This window comes from Chrysemys picta, chromosome 19, assembly GCF_011386835.1.
Source record: "Chrysemys picta bellii isolate R12L10 chromosome 19, ASM1138683v2, whole genome shotgun sequence".
In the NCBI taxonomy this organism is placed as follows: domain Eukaryota; kingdom Metazoa; phylum Chordata; order Testudines; family Emydidae; genus Chrysemys; species Chrysemys picta.
Window position 1 is genome coordinate 16,777,852 of NC_088809.1, and position 21,743 is coordinate 16,799,594.

Here is a 21,743-nt window from a genome sequence, read left to right on the forward strand (position 1 = left end):
TAATTATTTTGGCATAAGCCCCTATGTGGACACTTCTATTCTGGAGGAACAGTGTCTTTTTCCAGTTTAGTTTAATCGAGGTACATGGGGCCAACTTCTATTTCCTTACTGAGGACTTCAGGATTTAGCACCATGGGTTTTTTGGTTTCTAGATGAAGTACTGCTAATTATTTCTGTCAGAGCTTTACACTGGGTGTATTTTAAGTTCCAATGAGCTTTCTATTGTTACCAGATTGATCTGGGGTTTGTCCTTTTGGAAAACGAGGGTATATTTAGGGCATAAGAGATTGATGTGCTTGTTGTCGGTTGTGCCTAGTGAAGACATGCTGCAGAGTTATCAAATATATGAATGATTTTTCACTTGCCCTTGCAATTTAGCTTGTTCAGCTTGAACGAGTTTGCGAGAGCCCTTTGGATTTATCCACAAAGCACACTGTATAGGCTTTTGGGTATTTTACCAGGCCCCCTTACTCCATCCCACAATGAGGCTCTACACTTTGGAAAGCGTAGGAAGACTGGCTGAACCAGTGCAGCAGCAAAGGGTGAAAGGCATTGGGGACTCCACCAGTTCTGTCAAGCTTGAACCAAACTGTCAATCCAGGCATTGCCACTAACTGGTACAAACACTGGGAAAATGCCATGAAAGGCTCTTGTATATCGACACATGATATTGTGTTGCCAGCTCAAGTTGTTCCAGCACTTTCACTTAGCATTAGGAATCCATCACTGACTATAAGACTCTATCTGCACCATTTCACTTTTCAATCAGAATTTTAGTGGAAAAATGATGTCAGCAGCTTCTACAGGTGGGAAGAGCTGGTCAGTATTTCAGAATCCAGATCGTTTTGGACCCTGACATACTAGGGAATCCTGGACACCCCATCATCTCAGGCATTAGCACCCTGACAGCAGGATTATCTGGCTATGTAGACTCTCTCCTCAGGCCCTATGCTACCAGCACTCCCAGCTATCTTCCAGACACCACTGACTTTCTGAGGAAACTACAATCCTTTGGTGATCTTCCAGAAAACACCATCCTAGCCACTATGCATGTAGAAGCCCTCTACACCAACATTCCACACAAAGATGGACTACAAGCCATCAGGAATAGCATCCCTGATACCATCACGGCAAAGCTGGTGGCTGAACTTTGTGACTTTGTCCTCACCCACAACTGTTTCAGATTTGGGGACAATTTATACCTTGAAGTCAGCAGGACTGCTATGGGTACCTGCATGGCCCCTCAGTATGCCAACATTTTTATGGCTGACTTAGAACAACGCTTCCTCAGCTCTCGTCCCCTTACGCTCCTACTCTACTTGTGCTACATTGATGACATCTTCATCATCTGGACCCATGGGGAGAAGACCCTTGAGGAATTCCACCAAGATTTCAACGATTTCCATCCTACCATCAACCTCAGCCTGGACCAGTCCACACAAGTGGTCCACTTTCTCAACACTACAGTGCTAATAAGCGATGGTCACATAAACACCATCCTATACTGGAAACCTACTGACCGCTATACTTACCTACACACCTCCAGCTTTCATCCAGACCACATCACACGATCCATTGTCTACAGCCAAAATCTAAGATACAACCGCATTTGCTCCGATCCCTCAGACAGAGACAAACACCTACAGAATCTCTATCAAATGTTCTTAAAACTGCAATACCCAGCTGGTGAAGTGAAGAAACAGATTGACAGAGGCAAAAGAGTACCAAGAAGTCACCTACTACAAGACAGGCCCAACAAAGAAAGTAACAGAATGCCACTAGCCGTCACCTACAGCCCCCAACTAAAACCTCTCCAGCGCATCATCAAGGATCTACAACCTATCCTGAAGGACAATCCCTCACTCTCACAGACCTTGGGAGACAGGCCAGTCCTCGCCTACAGACAGCCCCCACAACCTGAAGCAAATACTCACCAGCAACTACAGACCACACAACAAAAACACCACCCAGGAACCAAACCCTGCTACAAACCCTGGTGCCAACTCTGTCCACATATCTATTCAAGGGACACCATCATAGGACCTAACCACATCAGCCACACCATCCAGGGCTCGTTCACCTGCACATCTACCAATGTGATATATGCCATCATGTGCCAGCAATGCCCCTCTGCCATGTACATTGGCCAAACCGAACAGTTTCTATGCAAAAGAATAAATGGACACAAATCTGACATCAGGAATCATAACATTCAAAAACCAGTAAGAGAACACTTCAATCTCTCTGGTCACTCAATAACAGACCTCAAAGTGGCAATTCTTCAACAAAAAAACTTCAGACTCCAACGTGAAGCTGCAGAACTGGAATTAATTTGCAAACTAGATACCATCAAATTAGGCTTAAATAAAGACTGGGAGTCGTTGGGTCATTACAAAACCTAAACTTAATTTCCCCAATACTAATTTCTCCCTACTGTTACTCACACCTTCTTGTCAACTGTCTGTAATGGGCCACTCTCTTACCACTTCAGAAGTTATTTTTCCTCCCTTGGTATCCTGCTGTTAATTGATTTATCTCGTTAGACTGACCTCACACTTGGTAAAGCAACCCCCATCCTTTCATGTATTTATACCTGCTCCTGTATTTTTTACTTCATGCATCCGATGAAGTGGATTCTAGCCCATGGAAAGCTTATGCCCAAATAAATGTGTTAGTCTCTAAGGTGCCACAAGGAGTCCTCCTTGTTTTTGCTGATACAGACTAACACAGCTACCACTCTGAAACAGGTTACTGTTGTATGTCCTGCAGAAGTTGCTCCAAGTTAGTTATCCATTTTCCCCCGTGATTGTTTAAAGTTGTAATTTATTAAACTTCCATAACAGCAAGTTCTGCCCCTCCTAGTTACACTTGTTCAGTTCCACAGCCAGCCTTTGCCTTCCATCCTCATAAATAAGGACATGGGGATACAGAATCCTCAGCTATGTTTGTACTTGCCCTGATTTTCCAAGCTTTTAGACAGACAACTCATCATCCTGCTGAGAATTTACAGTAGCCCCATCCCCCATCTCAACGAGACATTCCACCTTAAATGGGATTGTCTTCTTTGGGATACTATCCATTTCTGTGACAGCTCTATACTCCTGGCTTCTGGAGCTACTAAGCTGCTCAGAGCTCTCGTGCCAGTTTCACAGATGGGGGTGGAGGTTTGCCATATGCCATTTCAGTAGCAAGTTTTTGACTCTCAGTCAAAAGCATCATAAAAATGAGTATGCAGGTTTTTCTTTCCATATGGAGGGATTGTTATTTGGCCTTTTCCTCCAACTGTAGCTTCATGAGGCAAAAGGAAAGGAGGCAGTGGCTCCTTCATGCTTTGAGGGGCTCATCCTGGAGTCCATCTTCAGTTGAAATGTAGCCTTTGTTCTCAATACCTGGAAAACAGAGTCCAAATCAAAAAGTGGGCTACTTACCAGAGTATTTGTGATAAGGGAACATTATACATCAGTTTTCACTAGAATTCTTACACTTCTGAACCTAGATCCTTGCATGGAATGAGAGAGAACTTATAGGAATGGTTGCATAAGACCAGAAATGGTCCTTCTGATCTGGCATTTTGCCTGGGAAAGACTGATATCATGATCCAGATAAAGACCAAAACCCCCACAGTGTGTTGAATTATGCAATACTTACAATAACGCTATCTTATTATGTCTTCTTATTGTAGTATTGCGAGGTTACTTGAGGAATTGCCAAGAAAGGCAACTTGCTGACTTTCAGGGCACATTGCAAAGCCTATTGTCCCGGGGCATGAGGAATTTGTTGAGTCTGCTACTGTGGTTGGTTGGTTTTGCTGCGGGTTTGGGCTGAACAGACTTCCCTTTGTTATGTCACATACTTAGAGTGTATTTTAGTTTGGGGGACAAACAGCTACGGCAGATGGATACGCTGATAGAGGAAATTACAAACGGATATAAAAACCTCTGCAAAGTTGCTGGGCTTCCTTACGATCTTCCTCAACATGAAGGGCTGTCAGGAGGAAAAAGCCTCCCCCAAGGACACCAATGAAGACGCACAAGATGAAGCTGTACTGCAGGCTCCGGAAGGTGCCCAGGTGTGAGTCAGTCTGCCTGGTGTGGAGAGCATCAGAGATCTGGTAGGGGGGACACAATGTCATTTAATTTGGCTTATTTTCTCCCTGCTTTAAATGTGTTGCTCGCAATGCCATCACTGACCAGAAGACGACTGACAGGAAAGGATAACTCACTGCCTACATGCGCTAGATCTGGTAACACACACAAACTGGCCCTCACCGCATCTCAGTATTCACTCGGCTTAGAAGTCTCATGCAATCAGGTTGTTGCATATGTCCAGAGCTTCCAGTTTCACGTGAGCTGGAAACAGCTGTAACCATGGAAGTGCGGAGTGCTCGTGCAGTGGCCATTAACTCATTTTACTGGGTTTCCTACTTGGTCTCCATAAAACAGGCTTGAGCCACATTTCAAGTTTGTACAAAGGTTTGAGTCATTTCTTGCATTATCAGAATGTCTTCACCCATCCCTCCTCAAAGCTTTTACTTCTGATAGATGGGTGGGTGTCAAAGCTGGCACTGTTGGCAGAAGTAGGCAGAAGCAGGAGTAAGAGACAAGAAGAGATGGGAAGAGCTATGAAGGGGCTTCAGGGTGAGGAACGGGAGTCTGATTTTGAGCAAGGAAGCGTTGAAGATGAGGTGGGGTGACATGGTAAGAAATGGAAAGGAAGAGGTCTTAATAGCTGCATAGTCTATGGAATGGAGAGGGAGGCTGCAGGAGTCATGACAGGCCCAAATGAATGAGTTTGAGCTGTGTGGCCAGATGATGAGTGCTCATTTCAAGATGTTCAATAAAAACCTCAGTATTTAACCTCGCTCGTAGAGCAGAGCTGAGGGATGGATATATAAGGGCAGTTCTTTTTACTCTTACATTGGCCAGTCATAGATCTGATAAGCTAAGTGACTTAAAATATACACAAACAAGAGCCTCTTAAAGCCAGACTGATATGATATGATTATTTATGGCAGATGAGAGTAAGATTAACTGCAAACAGGCAGCCAGAGGTTGTACCATGAGTTTTTGCTAAAATGCAGATTTAACACATTTATTTATTTAAAGCACAGTAAGGAAATCTCTGCACCTGAGAAAACAAAATATATAGACTTTGGGTATGCCTACAGTGTAAAAAAACAAACAGAAAACAAAAACAAAATCCCCGCAGCCGCGAGTCTCAGAGCCTGGGTATACAGGCTCAGGTTTGCACTACAATGCTAAAAATAGAAGTGTAGAGCCCGTACTCCAGCCCAAGCAGGAATGTCTACATGGTTAGTTTTAGCCTTACGGCAGGAGCCTGACTCTGTTGACCCAAGCTCTGAGAGTCACTGCCTAGGGGGGAGAATCTCCTTCAGAGGGTATGTCTACACTGCAAAAAGAGGCTATTCACAAGCTTTCCAGAGTGGATTTTTTTTTTTTTAAATCAAGAGCTAGAGGAAGCAGGTTAGCATGCAACAGCAAGATCTGAACACGGAATATTCCATGTCTGGCCAACGAGATCAGGAATGGGTGAATTTCAGAAGGGTTGATGGTGGGGTTCACACAAGCCTCCCGAAGTCTGATGTTTATCCGAATGTCCTGAGTCTAGAAATCCTGCAGAAAAGAGGCTTTTTGCACAAGAATCCCAGCTGGAAATACAACAGTCTCAGTCATTAACTTATTACGTCTGCTTAGCGTAGTGTGGCTTGCAAGACAGTTACAACATTATGCATCATCACGTAAACAGTTCTAGGAGTAACAGTTGGATAAGACATCAGAGGCTTATACTTTTTTTCCTTAAGTGCTTTTAAGCACAATTTAAGAATTCCACACAAGGTAATATATTTGCAAACAGCAACACAACTCAAAAAAGCATTTTGCACATAAATTACAACAGGATGCAACAGGCCTGGGAAATGGGCTTGCAGAAGCTGCATGACAGAACAAAAGCTAGACCAGCAGTTCACAGAGCCCTCAACGCATTCAGTAAGAAGCCTCAATCTAGGCCCTTGTGGGCAAGTATCCACACCATAACGCATCACTACAGCTGGCACGAACATGGAACTTAGGAACCTCCACAATGCCAAACAATATGATTCTCCTATCTTGTGGCAGGACTATCTTTGGCTGCAGGATTAACTTATCAACTGGGAATCTTATTGGCCATCAGTAGCAGCTGCACCAGGTGAAACAAAGGGAACTTTCCTTCTGGACAGACTGCTAGCAGCTGTGCTACGGTGGTCTCAGCTGGAAGTTGCTATGTGCACCCACATTAGGTTATCCCCTCTGGCTCTGCTTGATGTTATTAGCATAAATTTATGAAGGAGGCAGAACTGAAGTTTCTGGCACAATGCCGAATCCATATGGAATTCAGTTTGCTGCACTATAGGTTTTGAAATCCTCCTAAGCAAGAACCTTCTCTTCCCTCTCCTAAACCCCTTCAAAGGAAACTTAAGAACTAAGGCTGGGTCTACACTACCCGCCTGAATCGGCGGGTAGAAATCGACCTCTCGGGGATTGATTTATCGCGTCCCAATCGATCCCCGAATCGACGCTCTTACTCCACCAGCGGAAGTGGGAGTAAGTGCCGTCGACGGGAAGCCGCAGAGGTCGATTTTGCCACCGTCCTCACAGCGGGGTAAGTCAGCTGCGATACGTCGAATTCAGCTACGCTATTCACGTAGCTGAATTTGCGTAGCTTAAATCGACTCCCCCCTGTAGTGTAGATGTAGACTAAGTAAAGTACCTACTAACTACTTAACACTAACTAGAGAACTATATACAGGCTGCCAAATGTGCTTGTCACGACAAGACAAGGGAAGTTCCAGCTAACCATTGCTGGCGGTAAGAAGGAACTAAGGGGGTGGCGGGTCAGTAGGGCCCTATATTGAGCGCATGATGGTGCCACTCCAGGGGGTGCCTGGACCGACCCAACGAATACTGCGAGGGGGGAAATCTTCCGGCTGCTGTGCACACGTGCATGCACACACCTGATTGGAATTGACATGAAAAGCACGCGAAGAACTCAAAGCTCATACCAAGGTGCTTCTTGTAGAATGTACCGCTGCTGTTCAGGCACTCATGTGCAATGCAGCCTTCCTTAGCTATCCAATAAAAGCTACTGTGTAAAGGTTACTGCACATCAGAGTGATTTTCAGAGCAGCAGAGCCATAAAATCAAACCCAGCATTCATCAGACCACTCGCATCTACTTTTCTTCAGTGAGCATATTTCTGCCAAATTTCAATTGGCTACCCCATTTTGGCACTGGAGCCACTGAACCTTCCAGTTATTTTTGGAAGTGACAAAGTTCATTCGCACTCCTTGAACTCTTTTCATTTCCCTGGTCTTTCCACCTCTTGTCCTTCAGAGTGAATTTTTTGAAAGTTTGAGTCCAGAAAGGTAAAGTTTTGGAAAGTTAGGAGCATTTGAGACCAGGGGCTCGGAATGCCAATCATTATGCAACCTCAGCTACAGTAATCCCCCTCCTATTACAAGAGTTGCATATTTTGAGTTTTCCAGAGGGTATTTTGCAAAATGAGATCTTGCCCACAGATTTTATTTAATTGTATTTTACATTTTGAGGTGCAAAATGATATTTTAGTAGTTCCCATGAATTTGTCCTTTAACCTGGCAGAAAAGTTTAGCACTTGGATTTAAACACTCTGAACAAGTGCCATTGCGATAATCAAACTGATACCAAATCTTTATGAATTAATATAGCTGATATCAAAGTGAAGTCCTAAGCCTACAGACACTTTTGTACTCAATGGGACTAATGGTATGTATAGAGTTAAGCTTGTACTTAAGGGTTTTCAGAGCCAGGAGACCAATAGTGATATAAAAGCACTTAGTACAGAAGTGCTGGTTTAAGTGCATCTGGATTCCAACTCCACACTGCAAGACTATTCAAAGCATTTCCAATCTGGGACCAGGAATCAGAGTCTATTCTTCAGAAATTTCCAAACGTTTTATATTAAAAAAGGTTTGGATAAGCTTCAGAGAAGTAGCCATAAAATCCCATTACTTACCACTCCAGTGAGGTATGGGCTGCCTGCATCTCCCAGCAAATGGCTCACGAAAATTTGCAAGGCAATAGCTGTTGACTGGCGCTTTGGTACCACCACATACTGAAACGAAACAAGAGGATCATCAATAATTCTGTGAATGACCTGCACAGATCTACGCTACAGGTAATACTGCAAGCTGCAGACTACTTTCTGTGATTGGTTTTGAGAAACTATTTGGTGAAAAAAATTCCGAAGGAAGAATGAGGGTGAAATGGGGAGAATGTGGCACTCCATTAATAGCCTTCTCCCCCTTTCCTCCTTCTGCCCCCCATAACTGGAGAGCAGTTAGCTGGCCACTTCACCTTGAATGGTCCATTGTTTAGCATAAGGCGTTAACACATATTTCAATCTGTTTCACAGATTCTCTCTCTCTCACCAACAGAAGTTGGGCCAATAAAAGACCTCACCCACACTGTCTCTCAATGCAGCGTATACCGATCCATTCTGCCACGTGATTTTAGCTTTTATAGACGATGCCGAATGATAGCCTTTGTGGCTTTATTGATTTACCCATAAGCAGATATTTTTCTATGTAGTTTCACCCACACTACATGGTCAGTTTGCCTAGCCTAGAAGGACTGCATCTTGGATTGAGGGTACTTGTGACTCCAGACTCAGTCTGGAATCTCTGCCAAGACTAACAAGGATGCCAGCTGAAATGAAACATTATGCATTCCAAGTCACTAGGGATGGAGCTCAAACTTTTCATACAGGGCATCAAAAAGGTGTCAGATGCTGGCAATTCTACCTCTGATGACACACTAAAATTGTTTCCTTTTATTAATCCCTAGAGCCATCCATTCTACCTAATAATATTGCTCAGAGATTGCTTTAATTACACACATTTTAAATAACAAGTTGAAAGAAAAGACAGTTACCTTTTCCATAACTGGTGTTCTTTGAGATGTGTTGCTCATATCCTTTCCATGTTAGGGGTGTGTGCTTGCCACATGCACTGGTGCTGGAAGTTTTTCCCTCAGCAGTATCTGTAGGGGACTGTCTCTGGCGCCCTCTGGAGTGGCGCCTGCATTGCACGGTATAAGGGGCGCCACTGGCTCCCTCCACCCTCAGTTCCTTCTTGCCAGAAACTCCGACAGTGGTGAAGGAGGGCGGGTTGTGGAATGGACATGAGTAACACATCTTGAAGAACACCAGTTACGGAAAAGGTAACTGTCTTTTCTTCTTCGAGTGCTTGCTCACGTCCATTCCATATTAGGTGACTCCAAAGCAGTACCCCTGGAGGTGGGTAGGAGTTCACAGATGTGTAGATTGCAACACAGCTCTGCTGAACCCAGCATCATCTCTGGCCTGCTGAGCGATGGCATAATGAGTGGTAAACATGTGAACAGAGGACCACGTTGCAGCTCTACAGATGTCCTGGATAGGGACATGCGCCAGGAAGGCTGCAGAAGACGCCTGCGCTCTCGTTGAGTGGGCTCTGACAATCGGCAGTGGCAGAACCCCCACCAGACCATAACAGCTCCTTATGCAGGAGGTAATCCAATTGGAAATCCTCTGCGAGGACACTGGATGACCCTTCATCCTATCTGTTGTAGCAATGAAGAGTTGAGTCGATTTTCGGAAACGCTTGGTACGCTCTAAGTAGAAAGCCAAGGCCTTCTGGATGTCCAGGGCATGAAGACACCTCTCCTCACTGGTCTTGTGTGGTTTGGGACAGAACACCGGGAGGAAGAGGTCCTGGTTCATATGGAAGGTGGAAGGCTGGATGGGGCCACAACTGAACCTTATCTTTGTAGAAGACTGTGTTCAGAGGTTCTGAGGTCAAGGCTTTAATTTTAGAGACCGGTCTTGACAATGTCACTGCCACCAGGAACGCGACCTTCCATGACAGGTGGGAAAGGGAGCAGGAACCCAGCAGCTCAAAGGGTGGACCAATGAGCCTAGAGAGGATCAAATTAAGATCCCACTGCAGGACAGGATCCTGTATTTGCGGGAAGAGTCTCTCGAGCCCTCTCAAGAATAGGACCGGGAGCTACTATGAGCCACTTGCCAGGAGAATCGTCCTGAGTAGGGCGACCTTCCTTTTGGAGATAGGCGATGACAGCGCAGTGATGGGCAGTCTCTGGCGTCCAATCGATCCCAGGATCGGTACCGGGCCCTTAAAGATGTCGGGGCCAGTCCCGGAGTTCTTGCTGGGTGGCACTTGCCTCAGAGGGTCTGTGCCAATCTACTGGTGAGGTACGCCTCGAGTCCCTTGATCGGTGCCCCCAGTGCGGGGACTGAAGAGGGCTCCACTGAGCCTGCCACGTCCTGAGGCGTGACGGCTGCGAGTGGGTGAACGCTGGTGGGACATCCCTCTCGATGGGGAATGGTACCACTAAGGTGTGGACAGATGCATAGGTCCCAATGTGGGTTTTCCGTGAGATCAGGGTACCGCAGGAGCTGGTGAGGGTGACACCCGGAGTGTCAGGATTTCCTGAGCTGCCTGAAGGGCTTCGGGCGTCAACGGCCCCTGAAGCTGCCCAAGGCCTGCACCGCTATCTGGAGTTGCAGGCAAGACATGGGATGGGCTGCACTGCTCGACTTGAGCTGGGGCCCAACTTCCCGAGGAGGATGTTGAGCTGCCCGTCACAGGTCTTGGCTTGCCCCCTGCCCTCTCCTTTCCCTTGTGGGAGGTAGGAGATCTTCCCCTCACATTATCTTTCGGCTTCTTGACCGGAGCCGTGGCGGGAGACCGGTGCCAGCTTGTAGACGGCGCCAGGGGAGCACTGCACACAGAGACCACGGTGCTCGGTGCGGAATCAGACCGCTGCTCCGGTGCCAGAGTTAGTGGCAACTCCATTATGAGCGCTTTTAGAGGGATATCGCGCTCTTTCTTCGTCCTAGGTTTGAAGGACTTGCAGATACGGCACTTGTCACTAATGTGCCCTTCGCCTAAGCACCTTAGGCAGCTGGTATGGGGATTGCTGACGGGCATAGGCCGTTTGCAGTGATCACAGGGCTTAAAGCATGGGGACCGGGGTATGCTCTGACTCCCGGCTGGGTTCAGTTCAGGACTAACAGAGAGTTTGAGAACTACTACTAAGGGTAACTAAGAAAACTACTACCCATGTATAATTATTTTACAGGATTTCAAAGTTTGCAAGAACAGAAAAGAAATCAATGCTAGCCGAAGCAGCAGATGTTCCAGCACCATCACTGGCGGCAAGAAGGAACTGAGGGTGGGGGGGAGCCAGTGGCCCCCCTCAAACTGCACCATGCGGGCACCACTACAGCGGGCGCCAAAGACGGTCCCCTACGGATACTACTGAGGGAAAGACTTCCGGCACCGGTGAATGCGGTGAGCACACACACCTAATATGGAATGCACATGAGCAAGCACTTGAAGAAGAACATATGTACCTGTGTGTCCAAGACACTGAAAAGCACTGAGATAATTATGGTGATTTTTACAAATGGAATATAGTCATTTTGGATAATGGAGGAGATAAACTATAGATAAAAAGTATAGTGGGATCCTACATAGTTTGTGCCTCTTTTCTGTTCTGACAGTATGTTTACACTATTACAGATAGCCAGGCAATGTATTTATACAGTCGTGAAACACCAGTCTTTTTATCTGGATTAACTTTGACGAGAAAGACACATTCATACATACAGCCCAGAGATAACACACACAGCCTCAGATCAACTGCAATCAAGCCAAAGCCAACCTGGGGCCCACACATAAATACACAGTGGTACAATGGTAGTGCCACGAGGTCCCAACTGAGATTAGGGTTCCATTGGACTAGGTACAGGGCAGCCAGGATAAGCCTACACCGGGAGAATAGAGAGCGTGTTAACATGTCTTCAACATGTTAAGACGCTATTTTACCTTTATTATGGACAAGGGTAAGTTATATTTTAGAAACATGTCAACTGGTCATGGTTAACCCCAAGGGTAAAATTGTATTTAACAATGTGTTGAAGATCTGTTAACACACTATGTATTCTCCTGATGTAGAAATACCCTGAATATGACAATCCCTGCCACAAAGAGATTACAATTTAAGTAGGCAATTTAAGTAGGCAAAACAAGGAGTAGGTGAGAGTATTATCCCCTTTTACACATGTTTCTAACCAGGGAGGACAAGGCATTGGTATCTAGCCCATTGGAAGTACTGTATTATTGCTGCATGAAACTCTGATCCGAGCAAGGGTGAAAGAAGATCCCTGAGGAGGAAGAGGAGAAGCACCAAACCCTACCTTTACCTAAAGCTCTAATCCCAGGTGATACCCTACCATCAGCCATATCTATGACAAACTTTCATCATAAACCCCAGGCCTACAAAGTCTTGTTTGGTCTCAGGTTTAATCTCAAACCCAGAAGGTGTTGAGAGACACTAACATGGAGGTCTGTGGGGTTTTAGGCTGCCTGCTTGACTTTGAGATTAATCCCCTGCCGGAGGGGGAAAGTGGGTAGAAGTTGTGCCTCTTGCCTGGAGTTGACTCCTGTGGACCCCAGACTTGGGCAAGTGCCCACTGAGGGGACTATAACACACTGGCTAATTGCAATATTTCTCTCTAGTGACTGGCCTGGCTACTGCTACCAGCTCAGTTACTCATTTAAAAAAAGAAGGAAAAAAATAGTTGAGTCCAACCAAGTTTTACTCTGAGTTCAATGAAGCCCAGAAACAGGTTACAGCCACAGGAGTCTGAATTGAACCCACTATAAAGGTGGGCACAGAGGCCCTGAACAACTGAAACCTAATTTCAGCAATGCTAACATCAGCCCAAAATGTAGGGATTCTGGCACCAGAGCATCAGCAGGACTTTTCCCTGAAGAATAAAGACCTTTGGGAAAGGTCTTCAAAGCTGTTTGAATGAGGATAAACAATGTAACTGCATTACAAGTCAATCCTAGAGCTCCAAGGTTCAGATAGACAGCTCTGGTGTTGCGGCCCTCTCCAACCCTTGAAATTTGAGGTTAGCCCTTTGCTAGGGGAATCTGAAGCCTCAAAATTGAATGAGCTACTTATCCTGTTCCCAACTCACTATATTCACTTATAACACTTAGTTTCAGACAGGTGAAATTCAGTCTGTTAGTTTCTATTGGCTCCCTAACCCTCTAAATGCTGCTTAATTGGCACCCTCTTCCCTTCCAAAGCAGTGCTACTGGGATGAAGCACTCTTATGCAAAGAGGCAGGCAAAATTCTGTTCCAGGACAGCATTCGGCGCCTTTGTATCATTACCCTCTAACAGATGTTTAAGGGACTCAGATGTTTATCCCTTTCCTCTTACATGAGGTTACTGAAAACCCACCCCTGGAGTATAGCAACCCTTGGATTTTACAACCAGATGAGGCAACACCAAAGCTCCAGATCCAAACATACCTGAAGTTTGGGAACTTCTCTGGACTTTCCAGTTGAGGCTCCTCTCCATCCAGTAAGTGACTGGAGAGAAGCTATGTAACATTATATTCCTTTCTCTGTGCTTTGTGGAAGGACAGTTTCTTCTGTTAAAGGCTCATGTGCTTAAAATCTTAGATGAGACAGAACCAGACAGGGACACAGTGCTGCATTGTTAATTATTAACAGTCTTCTCATAAATATAGAAACCGTCCCTCACCTTAGGGCATCTCATAAAGTATTTAATGTGATGGCTGGTGTTTTTCTTTCTAAACCCAAAGTGCCTGCATTAGCTACTATGAGAAATGAAGTATTTGTTTCTTGTCTGTGTAAAAGGGAGCTAACAAGCAAGGCAAAGAAGTCTTAGAAAAAGATCTGCTTTCATGTTTGATGTGCACGTGAAGTTCATGAACATGCTTTGTGTCTGTTTATGCGTCTCCTTCCATCTAAAGAGATCCCAGAGTCCTTGACAGAGGAATCACTCCACCCATCACTGAAATGCAGCTACACTGCACCAACAACACTCCACCATCACATATAACTGCTTCAGCTAAAACTGAAGGTGGAAATTAGGAAGGCTACAAGTAATTACTCAAGTTAGTTTTGGCCAGGACCCCAGGGTTAACACCCATACTCTTGCAAAAAGGACCATACGCTCTTTAATTACCAGAAGAGGTTAGGTTCTACACATAAACGTTTTATGCAGTTATACCAGTATCGCTTATTCCTGTATTGGAAAGAGAAATTAGCTTAACCGGTATAATTGTGTCCACACTACAGGCTGGATCAGTGTAACTATTTTGGTTCAAAATAAAATGTACCTCCCTAACTGACATAGCCATGTCAGTACAAAAAAAAATGGGTGAATAGAGCAGGCCTCAATTTTACATCTTTAAGAAATCATCTGCAATAGCCCCAAAACTTCCCTCCACACCATGTTGAGGCACTGGGTTCAGCACGAACACACACAAGAGCACTGCCTAGCTCAGGGGTTGGCAACCTTTCAGAAGTGGTGTGCCGAGTCTTCATTTATTCACTCTGATTTAAGATTTTGCGTGCCAGTCATACATTTTAACATTTTTAGAAGGTCTCTTTCTATAAGTCTATAATACATAACTAAACTATGGTTGTATAAAGTAAATAAGGTTTTTAAAATGTTTAAGAAGCTTCATTTAAAATTAAATTAAAATGCAGAGCCCCTCGGACCGGTGGCCAGGACCCAGGCAGTGTGAGTGCCACTGAAAATCAGCTCGCGTGCCCCCTTTGACATGCATGCCATAAGTTGCCTACCCCTGGCCTAGTTAGTAAATACCAATCCTTGTTTTACCTGGGTTTTCCATAAAGGTCTCCATTTGGGGTCTAACCAGGCAGGTAGCATTGACTTCTGTTGGCATCACTTTATAATTCAATTCTAGTGTTCGCCACATGAAAAGCCCCTTCCCTCATGTGTTATTCAGACACGAGTTTGTATATGCTGCTTTAATAGTGGGCATCTTACTTCAAACATTATGCCTACACAAACTGGAATCAAAATAACCAAGGCCATGTCTTGACAGCTGAAAAAGGTGTGTCTGTTTACAGTGAGACAACTAGTACATGTTAGTTATCTTGCCATAAAGTCCCAGTGGAGATAAAACGGAGGTACTTTTTACTGTGGGCTTGGCTACACTCGAAACTCCAAAGCACTGCCACGGGAGCGCTCCCAGCGCTGCAGGTACTCCACCTCCCCGAGGGGATTAGCTTACAGCGCTGGGGCACTGTTTAAACTGGCGCTTTACAGCGCTGTAACTTGCTGCGCTCAGGGGTGTGTTTTTTCACACTCCTGAGCGAGAAAGTTGCAGCTCTGTAAAGCGCCAGTGTAGCAAAGGCCTGTGAGGTAGGTAGGCATAGTCAGCTACAGGGATTGAGTGAATGTGTGTGTCTGTCTGTCTTTCTGAAATACATATATGCTCTAGTTCAAAATTCTATGACCTGTGTCATACAGGAGGTCAGACTAGATGATCACAGTGGTCCCTTCTGACCTTGGAATCTATGAATGTTAACCGTGTAGATGGGTGACGTTAAAACTGCCTACATTTTGTCACCATTAGGATTTTATAGGAGCTAACTATTACATTACCTCTCTTGCTGTGAACACAACTCTTTGCTGGTGAAGTGAAGACTTTTTTTTAAATTCATACCACTAGTTATTTTGGTGTGAGTCTGTGTGTGAATGCTTTTTTGAAAATAAAAATGTCCTATTTAGATATAACTGGGCACTTAACCTAAGTACGTGTCCACACACACAGAGTTGCCCCAAAGTAAATAACTAGTGGCATGAATTACAACCAGTTGAGTTATTTCAGTTCCAGCTTGGGTGTAGATAAGCCCTTTCTACATCTAGATAACAGCTTTATGCTGAGTAATGTTATAGGTTTAACCGCTGACCTTCATTTAAAATAACTGCAAGAGACAATCAAGCCCAGATCGCTGCCCAAAACAAAGGGATAAGTGAGTCAGCTCAGGAATTTACAAAGCTGGATAGATGAACTTTGTTTGCTATCGTTTTGGCTAAATGTATGGTGTGCATGGCAGGACAGAGAGAGAGATACATTGTGTGGCCCTGTGAGAAGCTGAGAGAGAGGTTTGGGGTTGGGTACTGGCCGAAAGAAGTTTGGACCTGTGAGGCAGGAGACTGTCTCTTATTGTTGTTTGATTGTTCCTGTATTTGGGGAAACAGGATTTGTACATTTTTGAAAATCAACCAGACGGCCTCAAACAAAACCTGGCTTCATCATCAATTTTTCCTCCTAGTGCAAACAACCAGCAAGGCCCCAAATTTGACTAGCCATTTTGGTCAAAACCGTAAGATGCCTTATACTGTTTGGGTCTTAGAAACATGGGCATGGCTACGGTAACTGACGTGTTCAATATCCCTTGTGTCTGGCAATGTGGGAAGCTGGACTCCTGCCACAAGTATTGTGTGTGTTTATGTACCGGGCTATCTGCTATAGAAGAATATATATTATTAAGGATACTGGGCTAGATGGACCCTTGGTCTGACCCAGTATGGCTCTGTGGGGGTGAGAAAGTTCATTCTTGATGGCTCAAGAGGTCTTTGGCCTATCTGGAAAGATGGTCAAGGTGCCAGATGGTGCTTAGTGGCTTTGGGGGAAGGATCATTTTCTCCAGAGCCAGAGACCAAAAAGACTGCCCGGAATGCCCGCACACAATTATAAATCGGTGGGTAACATGGTGCCATGCTACAGTGAGTAAGGCACTGGAGTGGAGTCAAGGACTTGGGTTGTATTCCCGACTCTGTTTCCCATCTCTACAAGCAACTAATGATGCCAACTATACACTGAATGATATAGAGATGAAAAGTGTTAAGAATTATTGAACAAGCATCCCAGAAATTGAAATCTCTATAGCCTAATTCAATACCTTGCACCCATTCAATTCCACTGATGCTGCAGTCACTCAACTGAAGAGATTTCCAATATCCAGAACTACAAGGAGTGAATGGAGTGGGGCTGCTAGGAGAAGCAGTAAACAAGAATGAGGAGGTGAGATAAGGTTCATCTTATGGTTTCACTCATATATAACATTAAGTGTTATACAGTTGTGCAGTTCATTCTGTCAGAGTCTGACTGGACATGATGTTTGCTAATGAAATGGGAACTGAGTGGAGCACTCTTCCTCCTATTAGCACATAATGCAATACGGCATTTGTCAGGAACAGAACAAACCAAGCATCCCCACACAAAGGCTTCTGAATCATGTGTCATAATATCCTGCTTATCAAAGGAGATGTCCTAAACACCCACTCATTCTCACTGATTCCAATGGCAGCCTGCAAGTCATCAGCTGGGAGATCCAGTCAGGATTCTTTGTCAGATAGGCATAGGCATGCGCACGGGGTGTGCCCAGGCACACCCTAATGCAGGGGTGGGCAAATGGCTCCACTCCCCGGCGCGGCAAGCCACGGGGTCTGCACTCCCGGGCTGGAACGCCCGGCTGAGCATAGCAAGCCACCAGCCCCTCCCCCGCCTTCCTCCCTCCCCTGGAGCCATGCCACGTGTGCAGTGCTCTCGGTGGGCTGGGGCTCTGCGGGGAGTCAGACACGCCCCCCCATCCCCATGAGCCATGCTGCCGCGCATGCAGCGCTCTGGGGTCCGGGGCTGCGCACTCCCGCGGGGCAGCGTTTGGCTCTGTGGGGAGTCAGACACGCTCCCCCCTCCACTGGAGCCACGCTGCTGCACGCAGCGCCCTGGGGGCCGGGGCTCCGCTGGGAGTCAGACACGCTCCCCCCTCCCCTGGAGCCATGCCGCCGTGCGCAGAGCTCTGGGGGCCAGGGCTGTGCGCTCCCGCAGGGCAGTTTGGCTTGGCGGGGAGGCTAGGAGCCTCATCTCATGGTAAGGGGTCTGGGGCCAGGGGGGTTCGTTAAGGGGTGGGGGCAGTCAGGGGACAGGGTGGGTTGGTTAGGGGCGGGGGTCTCTGGAGGGGGCAGTTAGGGAGCAGGGGGGATTGGATGGGGCAGGGAGTCCCGGGGTCTCTCAGGGGGCGGGGGGTGGATAGGGGTCAGGGCAGTCAGGGGACAGGGAGCAAGGAGGGTCCTGGGGGGGGCAATTAGTGGGGGGGGGTGTCTCTGGAGGGGGTGGTCAGGGGACAAGGGGGGGTTGGATGAGTCAGGAGTTCTGGGGGGGGCTGTCAGGAGGCAGGGGTGTGGAGAGGGGTTGGGGAGGCAGGGGGGTTGGATGGGTCGAGAGTTCTGGGGGTCCTGTCTGGGGGTGGGGAGCGGTTGGATAGGCATGGGAGTCCAGGGGTCTGTCTGGGGGACGGTGTGTGGATAAGGGTCGGGGCAGTCAGGGGACAGGTAGGGGGTAGGGTCTTAGGGGGGCAGTCAGGGGACAAGGAGCAGGGAGGCTTAGGTAGGGGGTGGAGTCCTGGGGGGGGGCAGTTAGGGGCAGGGGTCCCAGGAGGGGGTAGTCAGGGGACAAGGAGCGGGAGAGAAGTCAGGGGGTGGGAAGTAGGAGGGAGTGGATGGGGGCGGGACTAGGGCAGGGGCGGGGCTCCCTGGGTGCACACCCTAATGAAATGGGCTGTGCACGCCTATGCAGACAGGCAAAGTGCCCCAAACAAATGTCTTAATTTACAGGGCCTGTTCACTAACAATACAAGTGTGGATGCTGCAACATGTGCTTCGGTGCTGGCTGCACAAGACTGGGTACGTTCCCAGGAGAGCTGCCATTCACACTCCCAGCTGTGACACACACACAAATGTACCCATATACTTCATGAGCCTCTCCCAAACCAGACAAGCTGACCCAGTCCCAACCCAAAGGCTCCAGCCAAGGCATCTTCCTCACCCCGAGCTGCTGAAGTCCTCCTGCGCGCACACTGACACCCCACAAGTAAATGTGTTCTTCCCCAGGCTGCCTTCTTCCCTCATGACTGTTGTCTTGGTTGTTCACTTTGGTAACCAGACTCATACACAGGGAGACTCCATCTACAACCTCTCTAGACGAGAGCCATAAAGGAGCTTGGCACCTCTCCTTTCACACACGTTATTATGTGTGTACATTAGTTCTCTTTGTTGTTAGTGCTGCGGGGAAGGGGCACAGAGGTTGCTACATTCAATACATCTTAATTCAATAGCCACAAAAGAGCAGGAGCCTTATCATTCAGCCAGCATCTTCCTTGGTCTGCAGCTCCACAGGTTGCAGGATAAATAAAGCCTGGAGATATTTTCTGGATAGCCACACCACTGGGGGAGAAAAAAAGCCACTTTCACGGCAAAATAAGAACAGCCATTGCCAAGTCCAATGGTATTATCAGCAACTGTCTGAACGATACAAATGACAATACATATATATAAAAAACCCAAGATTAAATGGTTACTGTGTCGCTCTGCAGCCAAGATGATAGCATCAGTACACTGAACCCACACGGCTTTTCAATGCAATGGATACAATTCCTAAGTTATAGTGGCCTTGAGTGAGCAAAGACAACAAGTGACCTAAGTGAAGGTTTGTGTAACCAGAAAAATGAGAATGACTGAAGTTTACAATTTAAGATTACCTCACAAAGCATTCTCAGAAAATAGCTTACTGCACTTTGCACCGATGGGCATTTAGTCGCTAATAAAATGGTGACAGACCTCTGCACTGGCAAGTGGAAAAATTAAAAGGTTTGGACCTGGCTGGTGTAGTGTCACCTTCTATCACGAGTGTATCAAAGAGTGTATCAAAGTTGTGACTTGCTTGGTCTTTTGAGTTTTTAAACTAGCTTTCTAGTTTGACCTACTGCATAATAGAATAGGCTGTAGAAGTTTACCCAGTAAGAAGGTGTGATTGTGCACTCATTGTGAACGTGAACTCCTTTATAGAGTAGCAATGTTAGCAGACAGTCCCCACTAAAGAAAAGAGTCACAATGACAGCTTCCAGTGCTGGAAAGAAGATGTCAATATTGAGAGGGGAATTCAGCAAGTTGTTATTGAATAGGCAGAGAAAGCAAGGACGGACTGACTGAACGAACCGACAGAAGGGTCACCTGAAGGCAAGCGCTGATGGGACCGGTGTCCATCAGGACACTGACTGACAGCATTAGTGATAACAAAAGTATATTATTAATCACACTTGATTAGGCAGCAATCGTCTTCCCTATCTCCACCACAGGTACTGTCCCAAGATCATGCACACTCCAAATGCATGGCAAGAATGATGCCCAAGTCCCAGCTTTGTGCCTAAGCTAGTCTCTCCACATGGCAGCAGCGTGGCAGCAAAGCCATTGTTCCGAGGGGCTTTCGAGTTCATGCTGCAAGTGAATTTATTGTCACTGAGCATGTCCCTTCATGCACACCTTCAGCAGAGCTCACTAATGACAGCATAATGTCCATCTGCTAGAATGCTTTTCCCCCTTCCAGAGAGTTAATGGTCTCAAAATGTTAAATATCTGGGCTTAAAATTACAAAGCAAGTGACTCCACCTCATTTCACCACTCTGTCAATTATCAGGAAATTCCTCTATTCCCCAAAACAGTGCACACAGCTTTCAGCGTTTACAGATCAAATTAATAAACAGTGCCACATTTCCAAAGTGTTAGGAAAACAGCGAAGTTCACTACACTACTGGGGGTTCCAGTAGTGACACCGCAAGCCAAGGAGAGTAACAATGCATATTTCATCAGACTTCCCTAATAAGCAATTTTCTTTAGAAAACAGTGATTTAAAGATGTTGAGTTTTCCCCACTTGGATCTCTTATTCAAAGCCATTTCAGCACAAACGTAAAACATTTGAATATGGGCAATGAAATGGAGTCTCTTACTGGTGGTGCAGGCCAACTTTTAGTGTTAATGGGGTACCAATTATGGTACTCTTGGGAGGAGACAAAAGGCTTAGTAGGAGAAGCAGGTACTTTGAGTACACAGATTTGAGAACAGAATTAAAATGATCAGCACAAACCATACAATGGCAGGAAGAATGAACTTGAACTTACCAGTAGTATGTCCGCCACAATGGCCCAGTTTAAGGCTAAAAAAAATTCTCCAAGTGCAATAAAAATCTGAAAAAACAAAAACAAAACAAACCATAGTAGCTCTGTTTGACAGACTGACTTTCTGTACCATAAAGTGGCTAGGTGAGTTCACCTAAGCGTAATTACACTTTGCTATGTTAATGAGAGGTGCTGTACATGAAAATCTCTTTACAAACCTTAACTAAGCATCCTAACACCCCCAGAGATAAATGCAAATAGTGTCTCATTTTAAAGATGGGGAAATGGAGGCACAGAGAGTAAGTGACTTGCCAAACATCACATCTCATCAGTGGCAGAGTCCGGGACAGGAGTCATGAGTCCTCACTCCCAATCCCCAAACTCTCAGACACAGAAAACAGAAGGGACAGGTTTAGGTGTAGCAGATGGGAGCAAGCATTTCAGAACCCAGTCAAAAAAAAAAAATCAAACCAATAGCGCGGCAGGAGCTCCCCACAGTGAGATGAGTTTTAAAATGAGCTCCATGTGGTTCTTTTGGCCAGGTTTCTAAATGAAACCAACAGGATGACTCTGTGCCGGCAAAGTTCAAGTACTGCACTCAGAGGGCTCTTCCCAAGAGGAGGGAGGAACTGGCTCCTAGACACAGCCAGCCCAGACTCCTTGGATCACATCCCTCTTATGGTACCCTGTGGGGATTCCCTAATTCACCGCAGATGGGCCACGCCACACTTCCCACTATGCCGGGTCCCTAATAAATCTTACATCTGTGGTCTTGGAAAGTATTAACCCTCTCCCTGCCAGGCCCTAGATATGGGTTTAAATCAGGTTG

The 21,743-nt window shown here is 46.1% G+C and overlaps 1 protein-coding gene across 1 annotated transcript in view; it reads right to left on the reverse strand.

The window, feature by feature from the left end:
• Positions 1-1,016: 1,016 nt before the first annotated feature.
• The window catches only part of SPNS3 (SPNS lysolipid transporter 3, sphingosine-1-phosphate (putative)), a 47,689-nt gene continuing 26,962 nt past the window's right edge, over positions 1,017-21,743 (reverse strand). Inside the window, exons 9-12 of the mRNA XM_024103640.3 lie at positions 20,918-20,983; positions 8,050-8,148; positions 3,937-4,108; positions 1,017-3,389 (exon numbers count right to left, since the gene is read on the reverse strand). Coding sequence (XP_023959408.2) covers positions 3,325-3,389; positions 3,937-4,108; positions 8,050-8,148; positions 20,918-20,983 — 402 coding nt within the window. The 3' untranslated portion in view covers positions 1,017-3,324. The remainder of the gene's footprint in view (positions 3,390-3,936; positions 4,109-8,049; positions 8,149-20,917; positions 20,984-21,743) is intronic.